We start from the raw sequence: 19,062 nt of genomic DNA on the forward strand, positions 1-19,062 counted from the left end.
GTAAAATGAGCAGTTTCCTTCCTCTCTGGCAACTGAGTTAGGAAGGATGCCTTTATCTTTATAGTGACTGTTTGCATTGATACACCATCCAAAGTATAATGAATGACTTCACCATGCTCAAAGGGATATTCAATGTCAGCTTTTTCAAATTTTTTACCCATCTACTAATAGGTGTCCTTCTTTGCAAACCATTGGAAAATCTCCCTGGTGTTTGTGTTTGAATCTATCTTTGAAATTCACAGCTCGACTGAGGAACCTTACAGATAAATGTATGTGTGAGTTACAGAGATGAGGTAGTCATTCAAAAATCATGTTAAACACTATCATTGCACAGAGAGAGTCCATGCAGCTTATTATGTTACTTGTTAAGCACATTTTTACTCCTGAACTTAGTTAGGCATGCCATAACAAAGGGGTTGAATACTTATTGACTCAAGACATTTCAGCTTTTAATTTTTAATTAATTTGAAACATTTTCTAAAAATATAAATCACTTTGACATTATGGGAAATTGTGTGTAGGCCAGTGACACAAAATCTAAATGTAATCAATTTGAAACAACAAAATATGGGAAAAGTCAAGGGGTGTGAATCAGTGGTGGTCGGTGCCATTTAATATGAGGGAGGATTATAAAAAAATATATATATATGAGTATTATTTCTATTACAGCATATTGGTTGACTGTCATTCATACTTCATTCACCAAGCTTAATGTAACAAATTTAGGCTACTACATGATCCTCAAATTTTCCATTTACCCATCATGAGGTTGCTACAACCTAGAATATGCATGAAAGTTTACAATGTAGGTGCACCGGTCGAGAGAATTTGAGTAATTAAGGTGACAGACAGTGACACATTCAATACCACCGTGCACACTCTTGCCTGCATCTAGCTGATCTAGGGTGTAATCATTAGTCCAACAGTTGCAAATGAGAGTTTCGATTTGACAAATTAAGGTATATTTATCCCCATTTCATTCCGTTTGCTTTCATTTAAGACAGAATTGGCGGAATGAATACACCCCTGATCACACGCAAACAAAGTTCCCTTTCATAGCAACCACATAAAAACAGCATGATCACTTTGCTCGTTGTGTATATAACTCCTTCTCGCAACTATCCCTGTTCTCTCCCCTCTGCACAGGCCACACAAACGCTTCACACCGCGTGGCCGCTGCCACTCTAACCTGGTGGTCCCAGCGCGCACGACCCACGTGGAGTTCCAGGTCTCCGGCAGCCTCTGGAACTGCCGGTCTGCGGCCAACAAGGCAGAGTTCATCTCAGCCTATGCTACCCTCCAGCACCTCGACTTCTTGGCACTGACGGAAACATGGATTAACACTGCTACTCCTACTGCTCTCTCCTCGTCTGCCCACGTGTTCTCGCATACCCCGAGAGCATCTGGCCAGCGTGGTGGTGGCACTGGAATCCTCATCTCTCCCAAGTGGACATTCTCTCTTTCTCCCCTGACCCATCTGTCTATCTCCTCATTTGAATTCCATGCTGTCACAGTTACCAGCCCTTTCAAGCTTAACATCCTTATCATTTATCGCCCTCCAGGTTCCCTTGGAGAGTTCATCAATGAGCTTGACGTCTTGATAAGTTCCTTTCCTGAGGATGGCTCACCTCTCACAGTTCTGGGTGACTTTAACCTCCCCACGTCTACCTTTGACTCATTCCTCTCTGCCTCCTTCTTTCCACTCCTCTCCTCTTTTGACCTCACCCTCTCACCTTCCCCCTCTACTCACAAGGCAGGCAATACGCTTGACCTCATCTTTACTAGATGCTGTTCGTCCACTAATCTCATTGCAACTCCCCTCCAAGTGTCCGACCACTACCTTGTATCCTTTTCCCTCTCGCTCTCATCCAACACTTCTCACTCTGCCCCTACTCGGATGGTATTGCGCCGTTCCAACCTTCGCTCTCTCTCTCCCGCTACTCTCTCCTCTTCCATCCTATCATCTCTTCCCTCTGCTCAAACCTTCTCCAACCTATCTCCTGATTCTGCCTCCTCAACCCTCCTCTCCTCCCTTTCTGCATCCTTTGATTCTCTATGTCCCCTATCCTCCAGGCCGGCTCGGTCCTCCCCTCCTGCTCCGTGGCTCGACGACTCATTGCGAGCTCACTGAACAGAGCTCCGGGCAGCCGAGCGGAAATGGAGGAAAACTCGCCTCCCTGCGGACCTGGCGTCCTTTCACTCCCTCCTCTCTACATTTTCCTCTTCTGTCTCTGCTGCTAAAGCCACTTTCTACCACTCTAAATTCCAAGCATCTGCCTCTAACCCTAGGAAGCTCTTTGCCACCTTCTCCTCCCTCCTGAATCCTCCTCCCCCTCCCCCCCCCTCCTCCCTCTCTGCGGATGACTTCGTCAACCATTTTGAAAAGAAGGTTGACGACATCCGATCCTCGTTTGCTAAGTCAAATGACACCGCTGGTCCTGCTCACACTGCCCTACCCTGTGCTTTGACCTCTTTCTCACCTCTCTCTCCAGATGAAATCTTGCGTCTTGTGACGGCCGGCCACCCAACAACCTGCCCGCTTGACCCTATCCCCTCCTCTCTTCTCCAGACCATTTCCGGAGACCTTCTCCCTTACCTCACCTCGCTCATCAACTCATCCTTGACCGCTGGCTACGTCCCTTCCATCTTCAAGAGAGCGAGAGTTGCACCCCTTCTGAAAAAACCTACACTCGATCCCTCCGAAGTCAACAACTACAGACCAGTATCCCTTCTTTCTTTTCTCTCCAAAACTCTTGAACGTGCCGTCCTTGGCCAGCTCTCCTGCTATCTCTCTCAGAATGACCTTCTTGATCCAAATCAGTCAGGCTTCAAGACTGGTCATTCAACTGAGACTGCTCTTCTCTGTGTCACGGAGGCTCTCCGCACTGCTAAAGCTAACTCTCCATCCTCCTAGACCTATCTGCTGCTTTTGATACGGTGAACCATCAGATCCTCCTCTCCACCCTCTCCGAGTTGGGCATCTCCGGCGCGGCCCACGCTTGGATTGCGTCCTACCTGACAGGTCTCTCCTACCAGGTGGCGTGGCGAGAATCTGTCTCCGCACCACGTGCTCTCACCACTGGTGTCCCCCAGGGCTCTGTTCTAGGCCCTCTCCTATTCTCGCTATACACCAAGTCACTTGGCTGTGTCATATCCTCACATGGTCTCTCCTATCATTGCTATGCAGACGACACACAATTAATCTTCTCCTTTCCCCCTTCTGATAACCAGGTGGCAAATCGCATCTCTGCATGTCTGGCAGACATATCAGTGTGGATGACGGATCACCACCTCAAGCTGAACCTCGGCAAGACGGAGCTGCTCTTCCTCCCGGGGAAGGACTGCCCGTTCCATGATCTCGCCATCACGGTTGACAACTCCATTGTGTCCTCCTCCCAGAGTGCTAAGAACCTTGGCGTGACCCTGGACAACACCCTGTCGTTCTCTACTAACATCAAGGCGGTGACCCGATCCTGTAGGTTCATGCTCTACAACATTTGCAGAGTACGACCCTGCCTCACACAGGAAGCGGCGCAGGTCCTACTCCAGGCACTTGTCATCTCCCGTCTGGATTACTGCAACTCGCTGTTGGCTGGGCTCCCTGCCTGTGCCATTAAACCCCTACAACTCATCCAGAACGCCGCAGCCCGTCTGGTGTTCAACCTTCCCAAGTTCTCTCACGTCACCCCGCTCCTCCGCTCTCTCCACTGGCTTCCTGTTGAAGCTCGCATCCGCTACAAGACCATGGTGCTTGCCTACGGAGCTGTGAGGGGAACGGCACCTCCGTACCTTCAGGCTCTGATCAGGCCCTACACCCAAACAAGGGCACTGCGTTCATCCACCTCTGGCCTGCTCGCCTCCCTACCTCTGAGGAAGCACAGTTCCCGCTCAGCCCAGTCAAAACTGTTCGCTGCTCTGGCACCCCAATGGTGGAACAAGCTCCCTCACGACGCCAGGACAGCGGAGTCAATCACCACCTTCCGGAGACACCTGAAACCCCACCTCTTTAAGGAATACCTAGGATAGGATAAAGTAGTCCTTCTAACACCCCCCCCCCCTTAAAAGATTTAGATGCACTATTGTAAAGTGGTTGTTCCACTGGATATCATAAGGTGAATCCACCAATTTGTAAGTCGTTCTGGATAAGAGCGTCTGCTAAATGACTTAAATGTAATGTAAATGTAATCTACACACTCTCCTCCTCTCACGTTTTCCCTTCACTTGTGGACTTCAGTGCACAACACATCAGCTCTCTGTGACCAGGGAAAAAAACCTTTCCAAGCCAAAACTTCATATCATGACCGCTAACTGCTACACACAGCCTACATTGTTGTCACGTCATAGTCAACATAGCTACTAGAACTAACACGTTAGTAAACCCGCTACAATCATGCAGTACAATGTACAGTCAGAAACCAGTTTAGCAGTTACACCGTTGTGCCCCGGTGGCAATAAATTAATAAAACCAGAATAAAACATGACTTGGAAGAGTTCCTGTGTTGGATAGCCATAGCTAGCTAGCTAAAATAGCATCCCTCTCTGCTTGAGCCAGGGGTTTGAGTAGGCTAAATTTGTTCAAAACTGTTCAACTATTGTCTTTTTCTCTCTTTGAGTCAACTACTAACCACATTTTATGCACTGCAGTGCTAGCTAGCTATAGCTTATGCTTTCAGCACTAGATTCATTATCTGATCCTTTGATTGGTGGACAACATGTCAGTTCAAGCTGCAAGAGCTCAGATAGTTTGGAGGATGTCCTCCGGAAGTTGTCATAATTACTGTGTAAGTCAATAGAAGGGGGTGAGAACCATGAGCCTCCTAGGTTTTGTATTGAAATCAATGTACCCAGAGGCGGACAGATTGCTAGCTGTCCTCCGGCTACCCTACAGAGTGCTGCTACCCTACAGTGTGTATTTGTTGACGTAAATATATTTAGTATAGTTTCATCTAAAAACAATCACTTTTTTTTATGTTTCACACATTTTATTTTTATGAAATTTACTGAGGAGGATGGTCCACCCCTTCCAGCTAATCTACTGAAGGCTTCTAATGGTGTTAATATTGAGTTTAGTGTAACGGGCGTCGTAAGGATTAGACCAAGGTGCAGCGGGAAAGTGTATACTCATCTTCTTTATTAAATCAAAAGAAGGAAAAACAAACAAATCACGTATACAAAACAACGAATGCCACTAAACAGTCCTGTCAGGTGCACAGACACAAAACAGGAAACAACTACCCACAAACCACCATAGCACAAACACCCCTATACATAGGACCTTCAATCAGAGGCAACGAGGAACAGCTGCCTCCAATTGAAGGTCAATCAACAAACCCTAAACATAGAAGTAGAAAACTAGACTGAACATAGAAAAACACTAACCTAGAACATAGACCAAAAACCCCGGAACACTCTAAACAAACACCCCTCTTACATAATACCATAGCCCAACAAACCCAGAACCACATAAAACAAACACCCCCTGCCACGTCCTGACCAAACTACAATAACAAATAACCCCTTTACTGGTCAGGACGTGACATTTAGTATACTTTGTCATTCACTTTGTAAATAAAACAGCTATTAGACATGCATGGCAAACAGCCTATTGGCTATGCAGCTCGCTGCCAATACCTTGATGCCCCCCCCCCAACCCTCATTCAACAGTAAAATCACTGATCAAAAATCCCGTGTCCACTGTCTTTGTTAATTAGTATCTGTGGAGATTTGTATTCCCATGGTCAAAATACCAAGCTCATTAACAGACTGAAATATTACAATTGATTTACAAGTGAGACAATTTGCATTAATAAAAGGAATAAATTATGAAGGAATCTGACTGGGGTTTTAAATAAACCTCTCAGTCATTCAAAGGAAGGAGATATTAATGTTCCAGAGGAGAGAGTAAATACAGCTCAGAGGGTGTCTGAATCAGTGCCAGTGTATAAACCCTATAATTATAGTCAGGAGCAGGTCCTTCAGATGAGGGCCAGCGAACAACATTAAATATTAATGGCTAATATAACCTTGAAATCACTTTTGTCTCGGCTTGGTAGCGAAGACAAGATAAATTGTAATAATCTCCTGAAATATCCCTCTGGCCCTTTCTTGTAACGGAGTGGAGAGAAGCCTGATGAGAGGAATATTAATAATACCTGAGATCTTTAAACACCATGTTTATGAGGCTCGCGAATGTTCAAGCAATATGTGTGAAATGCTCCTTTTCTGTACTGTACACATCTTAAATAGATGGTATTTTTTATGCTTCTAGGCTCTGGCTTGATTATGTCGCTTGGTGTGTTTACGTAGTGAACTGTTCTGATAAGAGACTGCAGCGATGAATTAGGGAACCTCAGAGGACGGTAAGAACACCTCATGAGGCGCTTTGCCATTTGATGGTTTTAAAAACCTTTTTGGTTCAGAGTGCAGCCCAGAGTGCAGTCATATTTAATGTTCTGCTATTAAGTTTTGGATCAAATGGTATCTGTGGTGGTCTGTCTTTGTCTTCTCTCTCTTGTTTCAATGCTGCCGTGTTCTCAGGATAAACATTAAAGATTCCCCGTGAATACATGTTTTAGTCGGATAATAATTCACCTCAGCGAGAAAGCAAGCAATTGTCTATTGTCCTCAAGTCACTGAGATGCACTACAGATGCTCACACATCCCACATCCCATGTCATGTTCCCATGAGATACTCAATAGTTGTTTGCGAGGCCATCTGAAGTATGTGAATCACTCTCTGTAGGTACTACAGTATGCATGGAAAACTGTATATGCAATTACTACTGTATAAGCAATGTTCTTAGGTTATGAATGTGTAGCTATGTATCTTCAACGGAGAAACTCCGGTCTTGCCGTTTTCCCTATCTGTAGACATGGGACTGCTCAGGAGGGCACAATGGTTTGGAATGTCCAGGCAGAAATATATAATGTAGAACAAACAAATCTCTGACATTTACTGTCGATATACGGATTCACGTTAGCTCTATTAGTGACATTTCTATCTGCAACGTTCAACAATGTTTGCCTATACTGAATGTGGCCCTGATCATAGTGCACTATAGCATTGATTCAAAATCACCATATGAACACAGCCCAGTTCCTCCCCATTGCACCCTTCTTCCTCTCCATATCAGGTAATGGCCAGGCATTTACACACCTAAGAGCTTTGAAAATGGACAGCGTATTACAGACATGTAGAGAGAAAGACGGCTATTGACCGTGCTTGTACTGTACTACAGTGCGTCCTGCAAATGCCTCGGCACACCTCTGGGCTGCCCGTTGATTGGTTTAAAAGGTTCAAGGGCTGGGGTTTGAAATACACCTCTCAGTCATTCAAAGGAAGGAGATATTAATGTTCCAGAGGAGAGAGTAAATACAGCTCAGAGGGTATCTGAGTCATGTGAGAGAATTGCCCAGCTCTAGTCCTTGCTCTCACTATAGAAACAGAACAAAAGTTGCCAGAGGCAATAAGAGAGGGAGTGAGACCAATTTGGGCCGTGTAACTATCGGTGTAACTGCTATGTGGGCAGGCAAGCAGACATTCATTGTAGGCTACTTTTTAAACATGAAATGTATTTTACGTACACTGTCTGTCGGCCATTTCTTTATGCAGTATGTTTTGTGTATAAATATAGGCTATAGGTACATCTTGCAAACCCCAATGTTTTGTATTCCAGTTGACTATATTTGACTGCCATGTTGAGCTAATAAAGTAAGTAAAAGTAAAGTATTACCAAAGCTGTTAATTGCGTATTCAAACTCCCATCGTGAATCTAAAATCTCAATTCTGACATGTATTATGAGGTGACAAGAACTCATCACATGTTCATTAGTTTTCAAAGTGTTCATTTGCAAATGTATCTACAAAATAAGCTCTGTGTGACACAAGCTGTCCACTTTTTTGTTTTGTTTCCGTAATCAAATCCATATAACTTTTAATTGGATAAAAACTTTCCCGCCCCATCATGTTAATTATATTCTGTAGGCTGCGTTCTGTTTGCACTAGCAGAGACAAGGCAAGGCACATACACGCTGACTAATCCAGTATGTCCCTCTTTGCATCCCCGTATTTACCAAAAGTTTAATGAAGTGTAACATAACGGATAAATGGACAAATAAATGGATAAATGGACAAATAAATGGATAAATAGACCTCAGACAACCTTTTGCTATACCTTCATCTGAATCTTTGTAAACGTCCCTAATTGCTGTGACCACTACCAATGCTGCTCTCCATAAATGGTTGTCTCATTGACCAAAGTGAACTTGGGTTAGTTTTATCTGTGTGATCTGCATGGGAAAAGGCCAGTTTTATCCCATCGTGGCTGTGGTTTATCAGCTCTAATGCTACAGTAATTATTACACTGTCATTGGCCTCCATCTAGATCCGATCCTGTATCTAAGTACAGTGCTATTAATCTCACTCGCTGGAGAACTCAGGGAAAGCAGTAATAGCTGTTATTGCTGTTAAAATGGAGCCTGGAGTGTGAATGTTTTTGCAATTTCAACAAAAATGTCAGGCAAATGACCTGCTCTTTAGAGGAACCTATCATGTTGCTGTACGGGTTGCGCTATGTATTGACGCAGAGCATAGAGAAATGCAGAGGTCACTTATACACATGTTTGTACATGCATTGATTGACCTCACCGTCATCCCTACAGAAAGAAAGCTATTATTTTGCATTTCAGCAGGTTTTGAATGCTATTGCTTCTGGTGGACTGTCTATGTTGGGAGGAATTATACATTCCCTGTTTGGTTTTAGTTAGAGTATGGTAATGTTGGTGAGTTCAGGGTTCACATGCCTCGTCAATTGATTTATACATAAAATGTAATGTTTTTTTTTTACTTAACCCTAGTCTAACTCGACAAATTACGTTACAATGTTGAACCTGAACCTGCTGTCTTGGGACACACTCAGGATTCTGCTCAATGTGCCACGTCAATTATCCTAAAACTGTATTGTGAATCGCCCACTGAGTTGCTCATTTGCTTGCTAGAACACACAGCGAAGGCCCATTTCTCAACTGGTTGTTTGAGTCCTTCATATTCATTTCACCCACACACATGTAGTTATGACACATGCATTCTTGCCATATTCAAATGTTGGAAGAGTGCGCATCACGTGTAAAATAACAATTATGTTAATTCCAACAAGATTGTGATAAATCAAGAGAGAACAGAACAGCCCTATTAAAATGTGTTGTCTCATCAGTCAACGCTAGATTTATTTGATTTAGATCGGGACTCTGGATTGGGAATCGCATGATGTTTAAAGCGGTTGTGTTTGGCTTTCTTTTTTTTTACACTGTAGCAAGTAAATGTCACTTGTTTATACTGACAGAAAACCATATTCACATTTGGTAATGATATAACGACCCACATGAACCGTAAGGGCTTTCTCTGTAGTTCTGCATGATTTGCAGCACAGTTTGTTTGAGAAAATCAGGAAGTATATGTACTGTGTCTTGCCAGTGTGGGCCATCGTGACACTGGGTATCCAAAGAGCCCTTCTGCCAGAGTGGATGATGTTTTTCTTTCTTCACCTTCTCTTCTGCAGCCGCCATACTTGACGACCCAATGGAGTGCAGCCGGGGAGAGAGATTGGCCATCACTCTGGCGAAGGACAGCATCAACCGGTCCAGTAACCGTTCCACAACAGGCAAGCTGGAGGTGGACATCTTTGAGCTGCTGAGAGACAGTGAATATGAGATGGGAGAGACCAGTAAGTAGTGGGCGGGCGAGGATGGGAGTACGAGGTGGCTTTCGATATTTTCGACTTTTGTCATTAATTTAAAAAAGTGAAAGAACAGTATGTCACGGAGTTCCACATTAAAACATCTGTCTGTCTGTCTGACTGGCTGGCTATCAGGGTCTGTCTATCTATCTGTCTGCCGGCCGTTCATCCTTCCGTCAGTCATTTCAATTCAGTGCCCGTCTTCCCTTGTTATCCCCCACTTTCAGAAATCCCATGCGTACAGCGAGTTAAGTCCATCTTGTTTAGGAATATTTGTAGTAACGAGTGGCAGTGGCAAACACATTTTTGGAAAATAGCTGATGGGTTCTCTCTGTGTTAAAAAGTATTTGGATGTGTGATTGTCAAAATGTTTTGGACTTGTTTTGTTTCTTTGGTTTGAATGACTAGCCTGAAGATATATAGTAAATACACTATATATACAAAAGTATGTGGACACCCGTTCAAATTAGTGGATTTGGCTATTTCAGCCACACCCGTTGCTGACAGGTGTATAAAATCGAGCACACAGTCATGCAAACTCCATAAACAAACATTGTCAGTAGAATGGCCCGGACTGAAGAGCTCAGTGACTTTCAACGTGGCACCGTCATAGGATGCCACCTTTCCAAAAAGTTTATTTGTCAAATTTCTATCCTGCTAGAGCTGCCCCGGTCAAGTGTAAGTGCTGTTATTGTGAAGTGGAAACGACTAGGAGCAACAACGGCTCGTCCGCAAAGGTGTAGGCCACCCATGCTCGCAGAACGGGACCGCCGAGTGCTGAAGCGTGCAGTGCATAAAAAAATTGTCTGTCCTCGGTCGCAACACTCACTACCAAGTTCCAAACTGCTCTTGAAGAAACGTCAGCACAAGAACTGTTCGTCGAGGAGCTTCATGAAATGCGTTTCCATGGCCGAGCAGCCGCACACAAGCCTAAGATCACCATGCGCAACGCCAAGTGTCGGCTGGAGTGGTGTAAAGCTCGCCGTCATTGGGCTCTGGAGCAGTGGAAGCGCGTTCTCTGGAGTGATGAATCACGCTCACCATCTGGCAGTCCAACAGACAAATCTAGGTTTGGCGGATGCCAGGAGAACGCTACCTTCCTGAATGCATAGTGCCAACTGTAATGTTTGGTGGAGGAGGAATAATGGTCTGGTACTATTTTTCATGGTTCGGGGCTAGGCCCTTTAGTTCCAGTGAAGGGAAATCTTAACGCTACAGCATACAATGACATTCTAGACATTTCTGTCCTTCCATTTTTGTGGCAACAGTTTAGGGAAAGCCCTTTCTTGTTTCAGCATGACAAAGCCCACATGCACAAAGTGAGGTCCATACAGAAATGTTTTTTCGGGATCGGTGTGGAAGAACTTTATTGGCCTGCACAGAGTCCTGACCTCAACCTCATCAAACACCTTTGGGATGAATTGGAACGCAGACTGCAAACCAGGCCTAAATCGCCCAACATCAGTGCAGATCTTGTGGCTGAATGGAAGCAAGTCCCCGCAGCAATTTTCCAACATCTAGTGGAAAGACTTCCCAGAAGAGTGGAGGCTGTTATAGCAGCAAAGGAGGGACCAACTCTGTATTAATGCCCATGATTTTGGAAAGAGATGTTTGTTTTGACCATGTAGTATACTAGAAATCTAATGAGGTGGACAGAATTTGGAAAAATCTATGCCAATCAGCCTATCGCCATGACCTTGTGGATGGATACAGTACAATGAAATATTAACAATGCATTAACATTTCAACAAGTAGATTTTACTTTGATTAGATGGAACAGAAGGAGAATAGAATACACTTTTATCAGTCTGTTTATCTAACATGAAGTACAAGTACTTTGTGTTGCCAATGTGGGCCATACTGACACTGGGTTGCTAAAAAACCCTTCTGGCAGAGTGGATAATGTTTTCTTTCTTCCCTTTGGCACATGTTGCGGAGTACAAGGAGTGGAATTTAGCTAAACAGATTGCTACCCAGGCTACTGTTGCTCGTTTCCTCAACATGCGTCATTATACTCCTTGTAGTGAGCTCTAACATATGGAGTATGTCTAGATTCTGACATACACATTTTCGCATGAATTTAGTCAACATTAAAAAATATTAATATGAATATCACAAAATTACCTTTTTTGATTTAGCTTATTTTTAGACACATTGTTTGGAACAATATACTCTCTGGTACTTTTAATGGTATACATTTTATACATAATAGTTCACAATCACGATGAAGTTTCAATGGGAGAATTGCCAGAATGTAACGCCCTGGCCATAGAGAGGGGTTTTTCGTTCTTTATTTTGGTTAGGCCAGGGTGTTACATTGGGTGGGCGTTTGATGTTCTTTTTCTTTGTTTTGGGCCGTGTGTGGCTCCCAATCAGGCACAGGTGAAGTTCGTTGTAGTTGATTGGGAGTGTCACATAAGTGCATGTTTTTCCGTTGGGATTTGTGGGTAATTGTTTCTGTCATTGTGTTTCACCTGACAGGACTGTTTGGCTGTCAGTTTCTTATTTTGTAGTTGTATAGTGTTCCGTTGAATAATTAAATATGATGAACACTAACTCCGCTGCGTTTTGGTCCACTCTCTCTCACGGCAGTCGTTACACAGAACAATCTGAGATACCCCAAAATCATTTGCACCCGCTGGCTCGGAATCGCCCTACAGAATTATGCCACCCATCAAATATAAACATCACAAGCAGTTCTAGGCAGTCACGTTCTGCTCGAGGTGCTACTCCCCAATGCATAGACGGGGAAACTAAAGGAGGAAGGGTTTAGGTTAATTCATAAAAACCTAAGCCGTTGGGGGGGGGGGGGGTCATTTACCTATTTGATATTGAATTGTAGGACCCCTTTAGGTATACACATTTAAAAAAAAAAATATAATAATATTTTAACAAAATATTGAGTTTGGCCTTTGAGAAATGCATTGAATAACACAGTAATAAATGACAAAAAAACTAAGTGTTTGTCCTTTATCTAGGAGATAAGAAAGCTTGGAAATATTATTGTTTTTTTTTTACACATATTTATCCCCTTTTTGGGGTAGGCACAAAACTACCGTCATACTTCCTGTCTTTTTTTTAAACCGGTACCGGTTACCTTTAGACAAATCCCGTGGGGATCCTACAGCAGAATAGAGAACCATAGTGTTTGTCAGAATCTCCCCTTTACCCTTTAGTTCGTAGCCCAAACGGTTCGGACGCTACAAACAGAAGTTGGCACATTGACGGTACCGACTTCAGACGAGTCCCCTGACACTTGTGGGGGTCGTACAGCAAAATGGAGACCACCATTGTGTTCGTGAGAGTCTACCCTTTACATCTGGACACTACAGACATTTTCATGAGAAGAACAATTTTCAGGATTATCTCATGGTCTGATAAACACCGCTCTAGCTCTGCCGCCTAAAACCGCAAATGCGGAAGTGCGACAGGCGGATGCGTTTGATTTGAGACGCATGCAGTTAAAAAAAACATATCTCTATCTTAAATTGACAGATTATATTTTTTATTATGTTACTTAGATTGTCGCACCGGTGCATCAATCGACTCTAGGGGGTTAAAAGCACACTGTACTGTAGGTGTATGCCCATTAGATTCATACCATCGTTCAGTCAGTAACCTTATTCAGCCACGATTTCGTGAAAAATAAGATGTCACAGTTTTTGATGCCCCGTTGGTAGGATATTCATGATCGTACCTCATCTAATTTATTGTCCAATGATTGTACGTTGGTGAGTAATATTGACAATAACGGCAGCTTTCCCACTCGCCTTCTGCAGATTCTTATGAGCCACCCCGCTCTGTGTCCTCTGTATCTGCGTCTCTTTCTCTTGCCAATAACGGGGATGTTGGCCTTGTCGGATGTTAGCAGTATATCCTGTGCGTCCTGCTTGTTGAAGAATAAATCTTTGTCTAATCCGAGGTGAGCGATCGCTGTCCTGATATCCAGAAGCTCTTTTTTGCCATAAGATATGGTTGCAGAAACATTATGTACAACATAAGTTACAAATAACGTGTAAAAAAAAACCACATAATAGCACAATTGGTTAGGCGCCAGTAAAACTGCGGGCAATTCTCTGAATCAGTAGAGCTTAATGACCGTGGTAGCTCCTCCTCATACATAAAAACAACTGTATACCTCTCCCTGCTTGGTTGGCTGCCTGCAAACCCCCTCCTAATTTAGTGCTGTCGTGGCTCTGCCCAGGCAGCAATTGGATTAGGGATGGATCAGTGGCACCAGTAAGGAGGAAATGTCACACAGCCAGCACTACCTGCCCAGCCGTGTGTGTGTGTGTTCGTGTGTGTGTTCGCGTTCAAAATAACTGTTGGCCCGCTTGGTCGAATGGTCCAAGATGTTGGATTCTTCTCTGAGTGACCAGGTTTCTAATCCCACCAGTTACAAAAGCACACGTGAAATGTTGGCAAACCACATGTCTGAGTTATGTGAAAAATATCCATGTAAAACTTCAGTGTCTAACTCATGTGTCTGTTTTTCCACGTGATATTTTTCACATGTAAAACATTTGTGTAAAACGTCAGTCACGTGTCTGCCCCTTGAACATTTACAAACATTTACATGTAACATTTTTCACGTGATTTGTTCAACGTGTCCAAAAACCACATTTTTTTACACACTTTAAAAAAATTATGTGGTGTGTGCATTCATGTGTGTATATGAACGTGGGTAACAATACTTTAAAGTACTACTGGAGTCGTTTTTTGCGCTATCTGTACTTTAATTTACTATTTAGATTTTTTACAACTTTTACTCCACTACATTCCTAAAGAAAATAAGACTTTTACTCCATACATTTTCCCTGACACCCAAAACCACTCGTTACATTTCGAATGCTTAGCAGGACAGGGAAACGGTCTAATTCACACTTTTATCAAAAGAACATCCCTATTGCGTTTGATCTGGAGGATTCACTAAACACAAATGCTTCATTTGTAAATTATGTTGAGTGTTAGCATGTGCCCATGGCTATCCTTAAATAAAAAAAGAAAAGAAAATCGTGCTGTCTGGTTTGCTTAATATAAGGATTGTGAAATTATTTGTACTTTTGATACTTAAGTATATTTTAGCAATTACATTTACTTTTGATACTTTAGTATATTTAAAACCAAATTATTTTGCTCAAGTAGTATTTTACTGGGTGACGTTCACTTCTTCAGTCGTTTTCTATTAAGGCATCTTTACTTTTACTCAAGTATAGCAATCCACACTTATATTTGAGAAGTTGTCACTTGTCAAAGATGTAAATTGCTTTGCCCATAGACTGAGGTGGAGCAAGAAGAGAATCCAAGAGGGCCTTTTCTCAATTGGATTTGCGCAACTACTGCGTCCTCTCTCCGTCATCCTCTGGCCTCCTTTTAAAAAAAGGTAATCAAGGAATGATGGCGAGGAGAGGGAAAATTATAACGGAGAGGCTAAGAGTTGAGAAGCAGGTGCAGGTGAAACGTTTAATAAAACAACATGGAACAAGACAACATAACAGTAGCATCTACGCATAAACACAGGAACAATCCTGACTGGGGAAAGAACCTAAGGGAGTGCCAGATATAGGGGAGGTAATGTCCAGGTGTGCCTCATGACGTGCAGGTGCGCGTAATGATTGATGCCAGGTGTGCGAAATGATGGATCCCAGGACCGGTGGTTAGTATACCGGCGACGTCGAATGCCAGAGGCGGTATGCCTGCTCCTTTTGACGGTGGACGGCGCACTGGAGTCTCACGCGAGTGTCGCTCCACACTTCTATGCACCTGAAGCACCAATCAACCGCAGGAGCTTCGGGCCTGGGGTCCACGGAGCCAGGTACTCGTAGTGGCCAGACATTGTGCTAAATGCAGTCCTCCATTCATCCGCCTCACAGATGCGGATGAGATTGTATGCACTCTGCAGGGACAGTTTTTTTAAAGAACCGGGCCCCGAAGAGCTGTTCGATGGCTGCCGGCACCAACGGGAGAGGGTAACGATACTTTGTGGTGATTTCATTGAGTCCTCTGTAATCAATACATGGACATAACCCTCCATCCTTCTTGGCCACGAAGAAGAAACCAGCCGATGCAGGAGAAGTGGATGTGCGAATGAAACCTTGTTGGAGCGCCTCTTGGATGTAATCCTCCATGGTCTGGGTCTCAGCCACCGACAGAGGATAGATGCATCTGCGTGGAGGTGCAGACCCTTCCAGCAGGTCGATGGCACAGTCCCAGGGCGAAGAGGAGGAAGACAGGTCCTGGTATAGTCCTGGTATACCTCCGGGATGTTGGGCTGAAGGGCAACCACAGGACTCTCAACCGACACGGAACAACAGGGGATGGGGAAGCAGGTCCTCCGGCATTCTCATCCTCGACCATGAGATGGTGGGGTTATGGGAGGCAGAGCATGATCTTGAACTGGTGATGAAGGGGATGTTCTCCTGATGAATGGACTCCACGGTGAGGGTGAGTGGTTGGGTGATGTGTGTGATGGTTCCGGATCCTAGTGGTCGATTATCGAGGGCTTGAACCGGGAAAGGAGAGGAGAGTGGGTATGAAGTGATGTTAAGAGAGGAGACAAGGGTTGGGTCAATGAAGTTCCCTGCGTCACCAGAATCCACTAACGCTGTAGACACTGTACATGAGGGACAACTAGTGTGATAGTTTAGCAGAAAGTGATAAAGATGGAATACTCACTCAGGAGGTGGAAGATCACGTGACCGTCCCGGATTAGGAAATGCCGGACACTGCTGGAGCCCTCCTTGACCACAATACAGACAGAGCCCCAGCTGTCTTTGTCCGCATCGCTCCACTGCGGGGAGGCATGTGACCCCTACCTCCACAGGTTCAGGCTCTGATCCAGAGTGTTCACTGAGGGAGGGAGAGAAGCGATGAGAGTACCGACGCTTCCGAAGTAGGTTATCCAGACGGATGGCCATCGCAATGAGTGCGTCCAAGGAGAGGTTGTCGTCTTGACAGACCAGTCCTGTATGGACCGCCTTGCGCAGACCTCTTCTGAATAGTGTACAAAGCGCTGGCTCGTTCCATCCGTAAGGTGAGCACGTACTCGGCAGCCGTCTGGACAAGTCGGTTAGGACATCTACTTTGTGCATGACACAAGTAATTTTTCCAACAATTGTTTACAGACAGATTATTTCACTTATAATTCACGGTATCCCAATTCCAGTGGGTCAGAAGTTTACATACACTAAGTTGACTGTGCCTTTGGAAAATTCACGAAAATTATGTCATTGCTTTAGAAGCTTCTGATAGGCTAATTGACATAATTTCAGTCAATTGGAGGTGTACCTGTGGATGTATTTCAAGGCCTACCTTCAAACTCAGGGCCTCTTTGCTTGACATCATGGGAAAATCTAAAGAATCAGCCAAGACCTCAGAAAAACAATTGTAGACCTCCACAAGTCTGGTTCATCCTTGGGAGCAATTTGCAAATGCCTGAAGGTACCACGTTCATCTGTACAAACAATAGTACGCAAGTATAAACACCAGGGGACCACGCAGCTATCATACCACTCAGGAGGAGACACGTTCTGTCTCCTAGAGATAAACGTACTTTGGTGCGAAAAGTGCAACTCAATCCCAGACCACAGCAACAGACCTTGTGGAGATGCTGGAGGAAACCGGTACAAAAGTATCTATATCCACAGTATAACGAGTCCTATATCGACATAACCTGAAAGGCCGCTCAGCAAGGAAGAAGCCACTGCTCCAAAACCGCCGTAAAAAAGCCAGACTACGGTTTGCAACTGCACATTTGGACAAAGATCGTACTTTTTGGAGAAATGTCCTCTGGTCTGATGAAACAAAAATTGTTTGGCCATAATGACCATCGTTATGTTTGGAGCCGAAGAACACCATCTAACCGTGAAGCACGGGGGTGGCAGCATCATGTTGTGGGGCTGCTTTGCTACAGGAGGGACTGGTGCTTTCACAAAATAGATGGCATCATGAGTGTGGAAAAGTATGTGGATATATTGAAGCAACATCAGTCAGGAAGTTAAAGCTTGGTCGCAAATGGGTCTTCCAAATGGACAATGACCCCAAGCATACTTCCAAAGTTGTGGCAAAATGGCTTAAGAACAACAAAGTCAAGGCATTGGAGTGGCCATCACAAAGCCTTGACCTCATTCCTATAGAACATTTGTGGGCAGAACTGAAAAAGCATGTGCGAGCAAGGAGGCCTACAAACCTGACTCAGTTACACCAGCTCTGTCATGGAGGAATGGGCCAAAATTCACCCAACTTATTGTGGGAAGCTTGTGGAAGGCTACACAAAACGTTTTACCCAAGCTAAACAATTTAAAGGCAATGCTACCAAGTACTAATTGAGTGTATGTAAACTTCTGACCCACTGGGAATGTGATGAAAGAAATAAAAGCTGAAATAAATCATTGTCTCTACTATTATTCTGACATTTCACATTCTTAAAATAAAGTGGTGATCCTAACTGACCTAAAACAGTGGATATTTACTAGGATTAATTGTCAGGAATTGTGAGAAACTGAGTTAAAATGTATTTGGCTAAGGTGTATATAAACTTCCAACTTGAACTGTAAGTGAGGTAATGGAGTCCAGGTGTGCCTCATGACGTGCAGGTGCGCGTAATGATTGATGCCATGCGTGCGTAATGATGGATCCCAGGACCGGTGGTTAGTATACCAGTGACGTCAAATGCCAGAGCGGAGGAGCTGGAGTAGACATGACAAAAGTGGATGAAAATGCGCTTTTATGAAATGGCTGTCCTTATCCCATCGCGCGTCTTCAGGGTGGAATTCCAAAATAAGCATATAAAGTAATAAAAACTAATTTCGCTAGTTTGATAGAAAAAAGGATTTCAAAACTCTTCCGCGAAGGACTCAAGTAGGTTAGACTTGTGCTTCCTCGCTAAAAGGCTATTGAGGAGGGGAGGGCCGTTTTCCATTTGCTTACTAACGAATTGACACTCTCCTTTACCACTGGACCACTTATCAGTTTCCGGGTCACGGAAGAGAGAGGACGGAGGAGAGGGGGCGGAGGACAGACTTTTTCCCAAATGACAAAGGCCATTCTGTTCCCTGTGTAAAATAGAAAATACCGACCTGTAAAAAGCCTCATGGGGCAAGTGGCACCGTGCCTGTCAGGCTAATCCGGTCACTTTGTAATTCGGTGAAGCCATGCAGGCAGGTGCAAATGTGCTTTAAATGGAGGAGAGAGGGGTAGGTGGGTGGGAGAGGAGGAGGATGGGTATGTACGGGACACTCCATTGGATGACAAAGGGATTATTTATTAATCATTTGATTCACTGCTCCTGTAAATTTTCTATCTCGTTCGGCGAGAATCCCGAGCTTTG

At 44.1% G+C, this 19,062-nt stretch overlaps 1 protein-coding gene across 2 annotated transcripts in view; it reads left to right on the forward strand.

The window, feature by feature from the left end:
• grik4 (glutamate receptor, ionotropic, kainate 4) overlaps positions 1-19,062 on the forward strand; it is a 225,614-nt gene that overhangs the window by 70,807 nt on the left and 135,745 nt on the right. For both annotated transcript variants that reach the window (XM_014213630.3, XM_014213632.3), the window contains exon 2: positions 9,558-9,722. In XM_014213630.3, coding sequence (XP_014069105.1) covers positions 9,558-9,722 — 165 coding nt within the window. The remainder of the gene's footprint in view (positions 1-9,557; positions 9,723-19,062) is intronic.

Source organism: Salmo salar, chromosome 09, assembly GCF_965601325.2.
Source record: "Salmo salar chromosome 09, fSalSal1, whole genome shotgun sequence".
NCBI classification, from domain to species: domain Eukaryota; kingdom Metazoa; phylum Chordata; class Actinopteri; order Salmoniformes; family Salmonidae; genus Salmo; species Salmo salar.